We start from the raw sequence: 17,655 nt of genomic DNA, 5'->3' as shown, positions 1-17,655 counted from the left end.
TGATAAAACTAAAAAACACTGTGCTTGCTTCAGCAGCAAATATACTAAAATTGTAATGATACACAGATTGGCATGACCCCTGCACACGGGTGACATGGAAATTCCTGAAGTGTTTCATATTTAAAAATAAAATATAAAAAATAAAATAAAATAAAACTGAGAGGTCTAAGGTCCCCTTTCTTCTACTTACTGGGTGGAAGGCCTATTCAGAATTGGTGACCTGACAATATGGCCCAAAGTGCCCCATTCTAGCTTCTTCAAAGAAGTTCTAGACTAGAAAAGAAATGATAAGAAAGAGGACAAGAGGCTGTCTGCCATTCTACTACCATGGAGCAAGAGGGTATCACACTAGGAGAAATTGGCTAAAGGTCAGCAGAAAAAGCTCCACAGTTGAACCCAAGAAGGCCATTTGGTTGAGTGTAGAGAATTTTAAGTCTAAAGGTGTTGTTGAAAACCATGGAAATGTTGGTAAAGAACAATGGCCAGGATTATGAGAGCAAACATCAACAGGCAAAGCCTCCTGGAATTTAACAGTAACCAAAACCCTGCTGGGATCATGGTCAGTTCTGGTGGGCCAAGAGTGTCTGCTTATACTAGATGCACACATGTACAATCATAAGAGGATTTGGAGCTTGATTGAAGGATGTCACAGACACTAGGGGTTTAAACACAACCTTTGAACATATAATAGTAAGCTGCCATCCTGAGACAATATCAGAGCATATACAAGGTGGCTTATATTTCCTTATGTCTGTCCTCAAACTGGTGCCTCTGGTGTGCATTCCCACGCCCAGATAATAAGCAGCTGTGACTCTAGTAAGTTAGGCTTAAAACATGCATCTCTGGTAGACTCTTCCAGGTTCTCATGGAATTTTGGTTTTCTATATTGCAGAAGTTCTATTTGAACTGGTAAAGCTGAGAAGACTGAGGTTCGCTTCCTGGGTTTGATGGACAAGAGCATGCTAGTATTGTAGGCTCAAAACACTGGGACCCTAAATGTCCCATCTTAACTTTGAGAAGTTCTGTACTAGAAGGGCAAACTGAGTTCATAATCAAGACTGTAGTCTTCCTCAGAAAAAAACAGAAAAGGAAATTTCCAAGTTACTAGCCTTTATTTTTGTATTTTTTGCTTCTGTAAAAAAAAAATATGGGGCAGGTTATAATAGTTGTGTCTAGACCTCACATCATATATATTCAACAGTAATGGGTGAAAAAGAAAACCTAAGTACAGCTCAGTAGTTTAGACTCTGCTTAGCATGTGTTAGGCGTTAGGATGAATCTCCAGCATCAAAGAAACAACAAGAACATTTAATTGGATCAGATATGGTAGCCTACGTTAGCAACCCCAGCACTCAGGAGGAGGAACATAAAGACTTCAAAGTCATATTTAATTACACAACGAGTTTCAAGATCAGTTTGTCTCAGTGAATAACAATCACAACAAAACCCAAAAAGGTGGGCCTATAGAGATGATTCAGTGATGGAGAGAACTTGGTTGCTTTTCCAGAGGACCAGGCAGGGTTTGGTAACTAGCATCCACAATGGCAGTTCACAACTGTCTATAACTCTAGATCCAGGGGATCTAATGCTCTCCCTTGGCTTCCGCAGGCTCATGTAGGCTCACTAGGATATGTGAAGGCAAATACTTTTTTTAAAATTTACTTATTTATTATACATGAGTACACTGCCACTGTCTTCAGACACACCAGAAGAAGGCATTGGATCCCATTACAGATGGTTGTGAACCACCATTAGTTGCTGGGATTTGAACTCAGGACCTTTGGAAAAGCAGTCAGTGCTCTTAACCACTGAGCCATCTCTCCAGTCTAGGCAAATACTCATACACATAAAATAAAAACAAAACGTAGAAAAAACACAAAAATTTAATTGGTTAAAAGGATTATGCTGCTTGCTTTTCATTGTCACCTTGATTTCCATTGCCAGGAGAGGGCTGGCTGGAAGAGACAGCAGATAACAAGTGCTTACTGGGAGAGCCTGGTGATCCAGGGCTGATCTCAGAAACCTGGAAGGAGAGAACTGGCTCCTGAAAGATGGCCCCTGACTTTCACAATGGTGCACGCACATATGTATGTGTGCTAAAAATAAGGGGCAACTGTTGAGATGGCTCAGTGGGTCAGGGCCCTTGCTGCCAAGCTCAACAATCTGAGTTTGAACTTGGCCCTGAATGGTGGAAGAAAATCGACTCCTTTGAGTTGTCCTCTGACCTCCAGATGTGTACTGAGGCACATGTTCGAGCACACCCCACACACTATGTAAATATCAATGTAATAATAAAAAGGGACTGCCTTGGTATGTCTGTAAAGGCCATATCTAGGAGGGTGAGCTGAGAAGGAAAGACCCATCTTAGACCTTGGATGTGTAAAACACTGAGTAAAAGAGACAAAGGAAAGCCTTTTGAACATCAGCAGTCATCTCTCTGCTTCCTGACTGTGGGCAAATGTGAGCAGCTGCCTCCCATTCCCAGTGCTATGCCTTTCCCAAAACTTGAACAAAAATAAAGCTTCTCTCTTCAAGTCAAAATAAATTCTCCCCTTCTAAATTACTTCTTGTCATGTATTTGGTCACAGCAATAAGAAAATACAGGGACATTGGCAAAACCTTTGATTAAAAAGTGACATGCTAACCAGGTGACTTAATGAGGGGGTGTGGTTGGCAGTTGAGAATGCATACTGCTCTTGTAGAGGATCCAAGTTAGTGTGCCAGCACTCATGTGATGAGGCTCAAGACTGCCTATAAGGACAGCTATAATGGGGTCTCACATACTCTTTTGGTCTTTGCAGGCCAAATATTTCTACACACACACAGACATAGACTCATAATTTAAATAAAAATTAGAAAAAATTGAAAAGAGACACCAGAAGTTATATAATTACATAGAAATTCTAGAATTTGAGAGAAAAACAGCAAAATTAAAATGTTACGTAAAGGGGCTGGAGAGATGGCTCAGAGGTTAAGAGCACTGATTGCTCTCCCAGAGTTTGAGTTCAATTCCCAGCAACCACATGGTGACTTACAACCATCTGTAATGGGACCTGTGTCTGAAGACAGCAACAGTGCAATCACATACATAAAAAAACCAAATCTTTAAATAAAAATTTATCTAAGAGGCTAACAACAAATTTGAGCTAGCCAAAGAATCTGCAGTCTTTGAGAGTTTGAGCTGGGCACTGTGATGAATGCCTACGACTAAGCTACTCGGCAGGAGAATCAAGTGTTTATCTCTTCTTACCAAGTGAATCTGAGGCCATCCCAGGCTACATGAAGCCCTATTTTACAGCATAAAATGAGATTATGTAGTCTGAAGAGAGCCTCAGAGAAATGTGGGATGTCCTCAGGACTGACACATTAGTAAACAGAGAGAGAGAGAGAGGGAGGGAGAGAGAGAGAGAGAGAGAGAGAGAGAGAGAGAGAGAGAGAGAGCGCAGGAAGAAAGGGAGAGAGGAAAAAACATTGGAAAAAAAAAAGGCAGGATCATGACACAGTTGCCTACACATTTTGAACTCAATGGGCCCCACACAGGATACGTGTAAAATCATATCTAATGCCAGGGATACTAAGAGGCAACCTTGGACGGTGGCCTAAGAAAAATGATTTCTCATATTAGAGCTACAGTAAGATCAACAGCTGACTTAAGAGTCAGAAAAAAGGAGGCCAGAAAAGTAAAAGTCAAACTGTCAGCCAAGAGTCCCATCCTTTCCTTCCCCTCTTTTTTTCCTTTCCCCCTTTCCCCTCCCCCCATCTCCTCTGTCCCTCTTTTTAGAAGGGTCTCTCTATGTAGACCTGGTTGTCCTGAAACTCCCAGAGATCCACCTGCCTCTGCCTCTTGAGTGCTGGAATTAAAAGTGCACCACCATACAAGGCATCACTTAATTTTTTTTATTTTGAGACAAAATATCACAAAGTTGTCCACAAATGAGGACAGTGAGATAGCTCAATAGGTCAAGGCACTTGCCAACCAAGCCTGACTACCTTAGTTCAATCCCCTGAACCCAGATGGTAAGAGAGGAGAACCAATCCCTCAAAGTTGTCCCATAACCTCCACATGTGCACTATGGTAGTAGGGACTTGGGGGATGGGCACACACACATGCACAAACATAGTAAGATGTTTTAAAAAAAATTATTCACCAATGTTTACAGAAGCCTTGGTTCCAATAGCTAAAAAGTAGAATAATTCAAATAGGCATCAACACAAATGTATCCATCGACACAGATGTAGTACATAAGTTCAAGAACTATTTTAGCAGTAAAACACCTAACACTGGGAAATGAAAGACAAAGATGTTGTACCTATATCAATATCCTGGTTGTCACCTCAGTAAATACTAGCATGATCTGAGATAGCTTTACTGAACAGCAGGCTGACCTTGAACCTGTGGCAGTCATTTGCCTTAGCCTCTCACATGGTGGGATTATAGGCCTTTGCTACTATATCTGGTTTAATTTTTAAATTTTCTTTTAAAGTAAAGTATGTGTGAGTGTGTGTGTGTGTGAGTGTGAGTGTGTGTGTGTACTCTGAAATGGGCCAGAGAGGGTGTCAAGATTTTTTGGAATGTAAGTTACAGGGGTTGCAAACTAACAGACATGGTTTCGGGGTTGGGGATTTAGCTCAGTGGTAGAGCGCTTGCCTAGGAAGCGCAAGGCCCTGGGTTCGGTCCCTAGCTCCGGAAAAAAAAAAAAAACCAAACCAGACATGGTTTCAGGAGCTGGACCTGCATCCTTTATAAGAGCTGTACTTATTCTTTTTTCTTTTTCTTTTTCTTTTTTTTTGGAGCTGGGGACCAAACCCAGGGCCTTCCGCTTGCTAGGCAAGCGCTCTACCACTGAGCTAAATCCCCAACCCCCCCCCTTTTTTTTTGTTTAAGATTTATCTATTTCAGGTGTGTGGGTACACTGTCTTCAGACACATGAGAAGACAGCATCGGAAGCCCATTTCAGATGGTTGTGAGCCACCATATGGTTGCGGAGATTTGAACTCAGGACCTCTGGAAGAGCAGTCAGTGCTCTTAACCGCTGAGCCATCTCTCCAGCCTTGATGAGAACTTTTTAACAGTTTTATTTTGTTGGGCTTTTTGAGACATTTCACTGTGTAAACTGAGGTGACCTAGAACTCCCAATCCTACCTCTGTCTCCCTAGTACTGAAATTGCAGATCGACAGCACCACATCCACGTTAACAGTGTTCTTCAGTAGGACTTTATTTTGGTGTTCGTTTGAGACAGTATAGCAGTGTACACTCACCGTGTAGCAGTGGCTGGCTAGGAATTTGTGGGTCCCAAACCCAGAGATCTGCCTACTTCTGCCTCCCAAGTACTGGGATTAAAGGAATATACTACCATATCCAGTCAAGAGGACTACTTACTTACTTATTTGTTTTCTTTTGTTTCGTTTTTTGGAGCAGCATCTCCTGTGTCCCAGATTGGCCTCAGACTTGCTATATAGCCATGGATGATCCCAAGTTCTAAACCTGTTGCCTTCACCTCCCAAGTGCAAGGGTTATAGGCATGAACCATCATCACCCTAGTTGGTGTGGTGCTAAGGATCTCACCCAGGACTTCTTGCCAGCAAAAAGCACTTGACCATCTACATTTCATCTCCAGACTTTCCCAAGAAACTTTGTTTCTTTATTTTGCATTGTATATGTGTGTACTGACTGTAGGAGTGCACGTGCAAAGATCAGAAGACAACTTTGTAGAGTTGGTTCTCCCCTCGTACTTTTATGTGATCTCCCAGTATCAACTCATTAGACTTTATGGTAAGGTTTCTGCCTGCCAGAATATTTCACCAGCCCTTTGTTTTTTAAAATAAACTTTTATTAAAACTTATTAAACTTTTTTTTAAAATCTTTATTAGCCAAGAGTGGTGGTGATCCTAGCACTTCTGAGGCTGAAGCAGAATTACTGATAGTTCAGGGCCAATCTGGACTACATTTGGAGACACTGTCTCAAAAACACCAAAAAAAACAAAAAACAAAAACGAGAAAAGGTTTATTTGGGGCTGGAGAGATGGCTCAGCGGTTAAGAGCACTAACTGCTCTTCCAGAGGTCCTGAGTTCAAATCCCAGCAACCACATGGTGGCTCACAACCATCTGTAATGGGATCTGATGCCCTCTTCTGGTGTGTATTCACATACATGAAATACATAAATAAATAAATCTTAAAAAAAAAATAAAAAAGCACTCATTAAAAAAGAGAGAGAGAGAGAGAGAGAGAGAGATCTCATGGGCTGAATATGGTGGCACATGATTGTCACAGTACTTGAAGTGTGGAGAGATAAGGGTCAGGATTGCTGGGTCATCCTTGGCTGCACAGCAAGTCCAAGGCCAGCCTGGGCTATGAGATCCTGTCAGAAAACAAAACAAAACAAAACAAAACAAAACAAACCTTGCAGAGCAGAATAATAAGTCTTGCAGACAATTAAGTCGAAGTGTTCAGAAGCCTTAGGTGCTGGCTAATCATACTAAATTACCTAGCATGCTGTGTTTCTATCCTCTTCCCTCTAACTTTATAAGCAGGCCAAAGATAACCAAATATGCAGCTTGTGAGCTATTTTCAGTCATCTCACCAGTGAGTAGCTCGATCCACGTCTGCACAGTTTCTGTTGGCTCAGTTGCTTTAATGTGTTTGAGCGTTTCATCCAGCAAAACATCACCTGTTGGGCTGTCTGACTTTAGCAGGACCTTAAAGAAAGAAACAGAGTACACTGCTTCAGTCAGTTGAAGGTCCTTCCATGTACAATACCCACAATGCTGGTTAGGAGGTGTGAGGAAGCAGAATATACTGCCCATTTCATGGAAGACCTAAGTGTAGTATGACTTCATAGTAGAAAGACAAAATTAACATTTGAAGTTGGACCTAGTAGCAAATGCTGTGAATAAAATGGACAAAAGATTCTATAGTATCTTTCTGAGTTTGGAAAACCACCTTGTGAAACCACTAATAAAGACAGGAAGGTCAGAAAGGGAAGTTAATTTAGGGCAACATTCAAGCCTGGCTTTTGACTGATGCAAGATAGCCAAGTTGAAATGTGTAGCCAATAGTTAATATGTTCCTGGAAGCTAAAATAAAATGTCTACACATTTGGAAATGAATTTCCTGGAAGTAACAAAGCTGAAAAGATGAATGTCATTTCCAAAAGACTAGAAAAATCACAGAACAGGACACAAAACTGATACTGAGATATTAGGGAGGGAGAAGTAAAGTTAACAGGATACAGAGAAGAAAACATAATGTGAAAAAGGCCATGAATGTCAAGTAGGGAAGTGGTAAGTCGGTGCCGAATGCACAGGGCAGTGACACACGCCGTTAGTCCCAGACTTGGGAGGCAGAGGCAAGCAGATCTTTGAGAGATGGGGCTAGCTTGGTCTGCATAGTGAATTCCAGGACAGTTCCATACTGAGAGCCTTCCACGAGTGCCAAATGATCAGGCACTGATGGCTTTAATCCCGGCACTTGGGAGGCAGAGGCAGGTGGATCTCTGAGTTTGAGGCCAGCCTGGTCTACAGAGTTCCAGGACAGCCAGGGCTTCGTTGAGAAAGCCTGTTTCAAAAAACCAGAGGGGGGAGAAAAGTGCCAAATATTATATATACTTTAAAAGAAAATAAATAAGAATCCAAAGATGGTTCTAACTAACAATATGTTTCAGCAGAGTTCTTGGAATGACAGGCATTTGAATGGAAAAAAAATGACTAAGCCAATATGTATCTAAGAGACAGTTCCTCCATTGCAGGGATATTTAGTAAATGTAACACATCTGAATGGTCATCAGAGAATACCTTGGGATGACTAAGACAGGCTTGGCTCATGATTTCTTCTACCTACACAATATTTTATTTCATACATACAAGGGGAAAGAAAATCAACTGCATTTCAAATGTGATTGACCTTTCTGTGTTTAAAAAAAAAAAAGACAAAACCAAGCTTCGATCACTTTTTCCCCCAAGATAGGGTTTTTCTGTGTAGTCCTGGAACTTGCTCTGTAGACCAGGCTACTCTTGAACTTCTATGACTCTGTAAGAGAATTAAACCAAGTAGAGGATGGGACAGTTGAGCCGGTGTTTGCCTTGTCTACTATTCTAGTTTTCCTTTATGTATGTGAGTGTTTTACTCTGCATCACAGGTGTGCAATGTCTGAGAAGGCCAGAAGAGATTCAAATCCCTGGGACTGGAGTTACAGTTGTTAGCCACCATGTGAGTACTGGGAACCAAATCTAGATCCTCTGCAAGAACAACAAATGCTATAAACTGCTGAACCTTCTCTTCAGCCCTCAAATGTTCTTATTTTTTCAAAATGTACTGTTGGTATTTGACTTTCACATAAGTCAGAGGACATTGTACCTTTCTGTCTAGGAGTCGCTTCTTACGCATGGTGGGAGGTTCTAGATAGATTCGACCCCGCATGGCCAGCTCTATCAGGATGCCTCCTCGAAGCCCAGATGATATACAATCATTCCAGAAAGATGTGTAGCCCTAGGAGAGGGTGAAGAAAACAAAGAATGCTCTGAAAGGAATACTGACTTCTGGCCAGCACCTGAAGAAAAAGCCGCGATATTTTTGTGATTATTTCACAACACACTACATGAACTCAAAGCAAGGGACAGAGTAAGATGAGGGTGTGTAGCATTGTTGTTTGAGCAGTGCTTGGGGATGAATATAGGGACTTGAACGTACTGGGAAGTGCTCTACTATTGGGCCCATCCCTCATAAAATAGACTATTTCATTAGTTACTGCAATCTAATTTTTTGGTTGTTGTTATTGATTTTAAATTAGTGTCATGGAATGCCTAGGGAGGTCAGAGGACAATTTGGGAGTTAGTTCTTGCCTTCCGCCATGTGACTGAACTCAGGTCATTAGGCTTGTTAGCAAGTGCCTTTCCCTGCTGAACCATTTCACAGCCTTAATCTAAACACCCAAAATACTATTTTCTTATATTTTTGGTTGTGAGCCTAGCCTTTAACGGCTGAGCCATCTCTCCAGCCCGAAAATACTATTTTCTATCTGATTTTTGAGTTATCTAGTGAATTTCCATAACTTGATATTAGTTGACAATTGGCATGTCAGATTTTTTTTTTTTTTTTATTTCAAGTGAGAACATTTCTGGTTTGAAACAATTTTTTTTTTTAATTTATCTATTTAAGGGTTTGAGGTAGGGGACATGCAAAGGTCAGAGGACAACTTTTGGGAGCTGGTTCTCTCCTTCCACCATGTGAGTCTTGGGGATCACATGGCTTGGCACTAAGTGCCTTTATACACAGAGCCATCTGCCTGACAGGAGACTTGGTTTGGTAAGAATTGCAAGATGCTCTAAATTGCAGAGCACTGCACATGTCAGGTAGAAAAAAAAGCACAAGCTATTTCAATTTGTTTCAATTTGTGGCTCTTCCTAGGTATCTAGGTGTGTATTATTTGCAAACTTTCCTGTCCCTTTGTGTGTGTGTGTACACTATGCTGAACTCAGGGCTGTGTGCATCTCTAGATAAGCAAATGATTCTGATGCAGACACTGGACAATCCTACTGATTAAAGGCCCTGGGTATGTTACTTAACTTCTGAAGTCCAATGTCTTTATTTGCAAAAAGGGGACACTGGTATCTATGTTTATAATTTGTTGTGAGGGCTTAATAAAATGAACTAGGGTTGAGCATGCAGCATGGACTGCAGAAAGTACTTACATGTTAGTTCATCTTCTCTAGGAGATTCAGGAGATAAAAGACGGAAGACAGCCACTACTTAAAGGAGCTAAGAATCTAGCGGAAACTGAAATAAAAGCTGAACTGAAAGAATAGAAAATAGGCTTACGTAGCTGATAAATGTTTAGTTTTGATGATAGTTCTTTAAATTCTAAGTCACATAGGTGCTACAGTATGAAGAGACCTCTACAAGGCCTGAGCTGGGGGGTTGGAAAGATAAGTCAAAGTTGCAGAGAGGGTTTTCTAGGTGAAGAAAAATCACCCAAATTCTATCAATTCTTCAAAATGCCATTATTAACTATAAATAATAGAGCTCTCATAAACAGTCATGGAGATCAAGCTCAGTTGCTGCTGCTGTTTATTGAAAAGAGTTTTATATAACAGAGGCTAGCTTTGAACTCAATCTTTTCCAACTCCTGGTGCTGGGCTTATTTAACTCAGAGTTTTTAAGAAAAATCCTGAGATCCAAACTGGGTAGTGTCAGGCTCTGAATTTCCAAACAAAAGGCAAATAATCATGAAGGAGTTATTAAGTGAGGAGTTATGGTTAACAGAGGAGGACCTAATAATTGTAACTGCTCAATGGCCTGGCAAGAGACCAGATGACTTGAATTCCAGCTCCATAACCCATGTGATGGAAGGAAACTCAACTCCTAAAAGTTGTCCTCTGACTATTGTACCTCTTACCCCGAAGTAAATGTAAAAAAAAAAGTATGTGTGTATGTTGACATGGCACATATGCACTTGCAATAAGGCCTGTGAAGAGGACAACTCTCAGAATCAACTCTCTCCTCCACGTGGGAACCTAGAGGGCTCGGGGGAGTCAAACTCAGGCCTTTACCTGTTAAGTTACCTTGGTCCTCATTTAAAAATTTTTAAAACTGCTCTGGGTGGCATATGATGATCAGCATTCAAGGTCATCCCTCAGGTATTTAGCAAGTTTGAGGATACCATGGGCTACCTGAAACACTGTCCCCATGTTAAGTAGCTTTCAATGCTCCACTCAACTTTCAGGATTGGGTCTAAATGGCTTATTACAGCATTCAAGCCAAGAAGCTGCTTTTAGTATCTTCTTTAGACTCTACTTTTTAAAAAAAATAAAGATTTATTTGATTTACAGCTAAGTACACTACAGCTGTCTTCAGACACACCAGAAGAGGGCATCAGATCTCATTACAGATGGTTGTGAGCCACCATGTGGTTGCTGAGAATTGAACTCAGGACCTCTGGAAGAGCAGTCAGTGCTCTTAACCATTGAGCCATTTCTCGAGACCCTACTTTTTTTTTTCTTTTTTTTTAAAGACTTGTTTATGTAAAAAGTTGTGGATTCCTTTAATCCCACTTTCGGGAGGCAGAGGCAGGTGGATCTCTGAGTTTGAGGCCAGCCTGGTCTATAGAGTTGCAGGACACCAAGGGAAACCTTGTCTTTTAAAAACAAAACCAAACAAAAATGGTGTACTCACATGTATTAGTGCTTTGCTTGTTTGTATATGTGTGTACCACCTGGGTGCCTGGTACCTAGAGAGGCCAGAAGTGTCAGACTTCCTAGAACTGGAGTTATGGATGACTGTGAGCCACCATGGGGTTACTGAGAACCGAACTTGAGTCCTCTGCAAAAGCAAGTGAGTCATTTCTCCAGCTCCTATTTAGTTAGTTTTGAGATAAGAGTCTAATGTAGTCTAGGCTGACCTCAAACTATGTAGCTTAAAAGTTTCTTCTTGGGGCTGGGGATTTAGCTCAGTGGTAGAGCGCTTGCCTAGGAAGCGCAAGGCCCTGGGTTCGGTCCCCAGCTCCGAAAAAAAAAAAAAAAAGAACAAAAGTTTCTTCTTATACTGGGCATGATGAAGAAACTCTGTCTCAAAAAAAAAAAAAAAGTTTCTTTCTGTTTCCACATCCAAGTCATGTGCCACCATACTAGGTTTATGCAGTTTATGCAGTCCTGAGGGTCCAGTCAAGGCTTTGTTTTTACCAACTGAACTACAAAAAGGGACCAGCTGCTCTCAAGTCTCTCTCTTCTGCATCGTTATATTTTGGCTATCACCAACTATATTAAGTGTTCTTTTATGTGTGTGAGTGTTTTGCCTACATGTATGTACGTCTGGGGACCATGTGCTAGAGGCCAGGAGAGGGTGTTGGAACCCTGGAATTGGATGGTTGTGAATTACCATGTGGACGCTCCAAACGGAACTGATCCTCTAGAAGAGTAGCCAGTGCTTTTATCTGTTGAACCATCTCTCTAACCCCGTATTTTTATTACATATTTTTTTTTTTTTGGTTCTTTTTTTCGGAGCTGGGGACCGAACCCAGGGCCTTGTGCTTCCTAGGCAAGCGCTCTACCACTGAGCTAAATCCCCAACCCCTTTTATTACATATTTTTAACAACTTTATATTTATTGACTTTTTTCTCTGAAAGGGTAGTGCTATATAGACAAGGCTAGCTTTGAACTCAATTTGTAGCTCAGGTTAGTCTTGAATTCAAGGCAATTCTCCTGCCTTCACCTCACAAGTGCTAGGATTGCATGTATTCATTATGCAATATGTATGCTGGTCTTAAATTCATAGAGATCTGCCTGCCTCTGCCTCCTGAGTGCTGGGATTAACAGAGTGGGGCACCAACACCTGGCTCCTAACCCTACTTTTTATTAAGTACTCTAATAAGCTATGTTGTCCTGAAATTCAGCATGTAACTGAGGATAATCTTGAACTTCTGACCCTCAGTCTCTGCCCAAGAGTGCTGGGATTACAAGCACGTCACTGTGTTTGGTGTCCGTGTGGGGGGAATTGAATCCAAGAGGTTCATGCATGATCCATAAACACTCTAGAAAGTAAGCTAAATTCCCAGCCCCCACTCCTTGTTAAGTGCTTTAAATGCCTCTGTATACACAGAATCAATACTGTTCCTTTTCCAACTTCTTTTTGTACATAAGGACTTAGTGTAGGAATCACATTTCTGTGTAACATTTTATAACATTGTTTCCCTCTCTACTCCACTTTCTGGGTTATATGTTCCTTACCTGAGTGTGCTGATAAATACATATCCCTTTCCTATCCTGTTATATCACAACTAAATTGTTTGTTTTCATTATATCTTAACAATAGATTATTTTCACAGATATGGTAATGTATGCCTTTAATCCTAGAACTTAAGTGGATCTCTGTGAGTACAAAGCCAGTCCTGATTCAAAGAAAGGAGAATAATATTCTTTTCTTTTTTTTTTTTTTTGATTCTTTTTTTCGGAGCTGGGGACCGAACCCAGGGCCTTGCGCTTCCTAGGCAAGCGCTCTACCACTGAGCTAAATCCCCAACCCCGAGAATAATATTCTTTATAATATACATATAGTATCTACTCTATAATTATTTTTCTGCAGTAGTAGGGATGAAACATAAGGCATAAACTTTCAATCATAAATTTATGCATTCAAGAAATGTTAGGCTGGGCACATGCACTTAAGAGATGGGAAGATCAGGAATTGAAGGCTAGTCTGGGTTACATGAGATGCTGTTTCAAAAATTGAAAAGTAGGAAAAAGCAAATGTTAGCTTGGCACACCTCAGCTTGGGTCATAAACATTCATGACACATCTCTGTATTTTATGAAGACCTGATCTTTGACCCAAGGCAGGGGTTACTTTCCTTTACCGACCAAGCAATGGCCACTCCAGGGACACACACTTAATTCTTCTTTTAAGGAAGGAAGGAAGGGTGTTTTTTAGCTTAATATTTGATTTTATACAATTTAGCTGCTCAATTAGATGGTTAAACTATAACTTCAGAATAGACAGTTTATTCAGGCATAGCATATGTAATTTTAACAGGTGTGCAAACATTATGGCTGGAAATAACAGGAGGGAAGTTTTCCTTTTTCATTTCTTCCTTGCCACTTGTAACTTCTGTTTCAAGGACAATTCAGATTACCAACAGAATTATAGAAGAGGAGCACTGTAAATAAGGACATAGTAGCAACCAGAATGTAGACAGGGTCTCCTGTAGTCAACAGGTTAGCCTTGAACTCACTATATGGTTGAGGATGACTCTGAATGGAACCTACTACTACTTCTACCTCTGGAATGTTGGGTTATAGGTGTACACCACTGTATCTTGGTGATGAACACTAAGCAGGGGCTCTATCAACTAAGTTATATTCCAGGCTCCTAGGAACTCTTTAAATATTACTCTTTCCCACCAGAGCATCTTGAAACATGCAAAACTCTCCAAATGAGTCATTAAACCTTTTATTAATATGCAGTAGAAAAAAGTGTAAAAACATACTTACCTTAAAATTAAAAGCACCTGTGGAACTATAACATCACTTTAGAAAAGATGAAGAAGAGAAAAGGGGTAGGCAAATGTCCCATCTATGAAGACCGCTGATGACAATATAGAGTGCATCACACCATTTTCAAGGATAAAATCTTAGAAGAGAGCACATTGTATCATAATCAGATGTAAAGTAGCCAGGGGGAAAATACTGTTCCTTACATTCCAAGGTGTGATTATATATATATATATATATATATATATATATATATATATATATATATATATGTGTGTGTATGTATGTGTATGTGTGTGTGAGACAGAGACACAGAGAGAGAGAGCGAGCGCATTCATACAGGTGGTGAAATCTCAAACTATTCATACTTAAAGACTCTAAAGGGTCAATGTTTTGGGATGTCCAAGCAGGAAGAACTATCTACTACACACAAAGTTCACTACTGAATCACTAAAATACATTACCAGAAGTTACACATATGAAGAATCACTTCTCAGCCTTTTGGCTAAGACCAAGTGAATGAAGAAAAGAAAACATTTTAGGCCTTGTGAGAAAGAGAAGAACTGCACACTACCTCAGTGCTGGTTGGGGACTGTTGCAGGAAATCAAGCAGGATGAAAATGTTTTTTTAAAAAACCCTGTTGGGGCTGGGGATTTAGCTCAGTGGTAGAGCACTTACCTAGGAAGCGCAAGGCCCTGGGTTCGGTCCCCAGCTCCGAAAAAAAAAGAAAAAAAAAAAACAAAAAAAAACAAAAAAAAAAAACCCTGTTTTGGGTAAAGGGTTGACACATGGTCTTACGTTGTAGCCCAGGCTAGCCTGGAATTTATTGTTAAGACCAGGTTACAAGGGACAGCTATCCTGCTACCTCTGCCTCCTGAGTGTTGACATTATAGGCATGTAACAGGTCATCTTTGGATGATAATTTTATTTTGTACTGATTATAAAAATTGGTAATTTCTACACTCTAAAATAGGTAATTTTTTAAAAAGAAAAAACCCATATGAAAATGTGTAATTTAAAAAGTAAAAACCTAAACCAGGCATGGTAGTCCACGACCTTAATCTCAGCACTCAGAAAGTAGAGGCAGATTATGAAGTTTGAAGCCAGCCTGGTCTACTTGTGAATTCCAGGCTAATCAGATAAGCCTGGGTTACATAAAGAATCCAGTCTCAACCCCACCCCGCAAGAGTAATTGCCTTTAGGTGACTATTATAAACAATTTAATGGGAAGATTTCTAACTTAACATATATTTATATGCCTAAAAAGAGAAAAGGAGTGCTAGATAGGTAGCTTAATTGGTAGGGTACTTGTCAAGTGTGCAAGAAGCCTGAGTTCCAGCACTGCGTAAAACAAAAGAAACAAAAAACAAACAAAATTGGGTTTACTTGGCTGTAATTCTAGCACTGGGGAAGGAGAGGCAGAATGTCATTGACATCATGACTTTCAGACCAGCCTGGTATAAATGAAAACATGTCTGTTAAAAAAAAAAAAGATGAAAAGAAAGGTAATAATTATTTGTCAATATATTTCTAAATAAACTCCTAAGAGAAACATTTTAGTTAAAGATTACACATATTTATGATAATCTTACTCCTTTAAAAAGCCTGGACAATAGGAGCTCATTACAAAGAGTCAACACTGAATTTCCAACTAGTGAAGTATTCACAGTGCCCTCCTTAGTCAAACATCCTGGAAGACACACCTTAAAACAATCATGAATGTTAAGGATCTTAGAATTGGCAGCTGAGGGTGGCAAATGGAAACAAGGAAGGAAACAAAACAAATGAAAATTTAAAGCATCTTTAAAAACCAGGTGTCCAGCTGGGAATGGTGACAGTGTTCATTTGTAACTCCAGCAGAGGAGAACAGGAGGCAGGAGGATCAGGAGTTCAAAGTCACCCATAGCTACAGAGATCAAGATCAGCCTAAGCTACAAGAGACCTTGTCTTAAAAACAACTACCCCGGGGTTGGGGATTTAGCTCAGTGGTAGAGCGCTTGCCTAGGAAGCGCAAGGCCCTGGGTTCGGTCCCCAGAACCAAAAAAAAAAAAAAAAAAAAAAGGGCTGGAGAGATGGCTCAGTGGTTAAGAGCACTAACTGCTCTTCCAGAGGTCCTGAGTTCAAATCCCAGCAACCACATAGTGGCTCACAACCATCTGTAATGGGATCTGATGCCCTCTTCTGGTGTGTCTGAGGACAGTAGTAGTTTACACATATAAATAAATAAATCTTTAAAAAAAAAAAAAAACTACCCCAAAACACAAGAAGCTACCCTGAGCTACAAGGTGGTTTCCAAGAAGACAGTGAGATCATATGAAAAACCCAGAACTAACTAAGGATGGAGAGTGGCTCACACAGTCTGTAACTCTAGTCCCGGGGGATCCAATACCCTTTTTTGATCTCCACAGGCACTGCACAGACTTGGTTCACAGATGTAATATGCAAGCAAAACACTCATATATATAAACTAAAAATGAAAGTACTTTTAACTCCCACCCCAAATCTTAGAAAATGTTTATGATAAAGCTGAATTTAAAAAAAAGAAGGGCTGGAGAGATGGCTCAGTAATTAAGAGAGCATTGACTGCCTTTCCAGAGGTCTTGAGTTCAATTCCCAGCAACCACATGGTGGCTCACAACTAACTGTAATGGGGATCCGTTGCCCTCTTCTGGTGTGTCTGAAGACAGCTACAGTGTGCTCACATACATAAAATAAATAAATCTTAAAAAAAAAAAAAGAAAAGAAAGAAAAAAGAAATGCCACACAGACACATGAAAAGAAATCTCTAAAAATTTGTGTTTCTGTGGGGTTTTTGTTGTTGTTTTTTTGTTTGTTTGTTTTTTGCAAGCTCATCTGTTAACCTCAGAGTAATGTGAACTCCATCAATAAACTCCCTCATAAAAAGAATGTTCCCTGCCTTGAAGATCTAGAAATGAAAGGTACCAAAGTGTTTTAAAAACCCTCAAAGTAATCAAACTATGAGGGAGACAAAGGTTCACAGTAAGTTTATAGGCTCAGTTAGAGCCAAAGACCCAATTTTAAGTTGGTAAGTGGCTTTATCTTATCATATCATATATTTGGTATCATATATTTTAAAACAGTGTGCATTTTAGAATTGGGAGGAACCAGGAAAGGCTCTAAGGAAGCACCATAAGCTTTATTCTTCTACTGTCCAAATAGGACTTTGATCTCTAGCTCACTTCTTTGAGTTTTAAAGCTGGATATAATACTGAACAAGACAAAGTTCTTTTTTAATAGCCTGTGTAAAGTATGCACACAAAATAAAGCCAAATGGGGGTTGGGGATTTAGCTCAGTGGTAGAGCACTTGCCTAGCAAGTGGAAGGCCCTGGGTTTGGTCCCCAGCTCCAAAAAAAAAATAAATAAATAAATAAATAAATAAATAAATAAATAAAAATAAAAATAAAGGCAAATGAAACCTTTTAATATACTTGCACTATTCACAATGGGCAATAACTACTGTTAGTGTTAATTCTGCACAATCAGGAAACTAAAGGGAAAAACCAAATAGTGACCGAAATCCTTTTTTATTCATTTATTCATTTATTTTACTTACTTACTTTACATACTGTTCACTGTAAATTAGATTTTCAATCTTTTAAAATTTATTAAAACATTTTGAGACAGGTTCTCATGGAGCTTATGTTGATCTCAG

General features: G+C 39.9%; 1 protein-coding gene and 1 pseudogene across 3 annotated transcripts in view; one reads left to right on the top strand and one right to left on the bottom strand.

The window, feature by feature from the left end:
* Golph3l (golgi phosphoprotein 3-like) overlaps positions 1-17,655 on the bottom strand; it is a 29,783-nt gene that overhangs the window by 3,323 nt on the left and 8,805 nt on the right. The window contains exons 3-5 of one of the 3 annotated variants that reach the window (XM_087624114.1): positions 8,357-8,488; positions 6,489-6,699; positions 5,811-6,362 (exon numbers count right to left, since the gene is read on the bottom strand). In XM_087624114.1, the coding sequence (XP_087480240.1) occupies positions 6,505-6,699; positions 8,357-8,488 (327 nt within the window). In that variant the 3' untranslated portion in view covers positions 5,811-6,362; positions 6,489-6,504. Of the gene's footprint in view, positions 1-5,810; positions 6,363-6,488; positions 6,700-8,356; positions 8,489-17,655 lie in introns of those variants that run through there. The other 2 variants (NM_001007698.1, XM_087624111.1) reach the window with 2 other exon arrangements.
* Rnu6-857 (RNA, U6 small nuclear 857) lies at positions 25-124 on the top strand (annotated as a pseudogene).

This window comes from Rattus norvegicus, chromosome 2 (genome assembly GCF_021556685.1).
Source record: "Rattus norvegicus strain SHRSP/BbbUtx chromosome 2, alternate assembly SHRSP_T2T, whole genome shotgun sequence".
NCBI lineage: Eukaryota > Metazoa > Chordata > Mammalia > Rodentia > Muridae > Rattus > Rattus norvegicus.
This window is presented reverse-complemented; position numbering and strand designations above follow the sequence as displayed.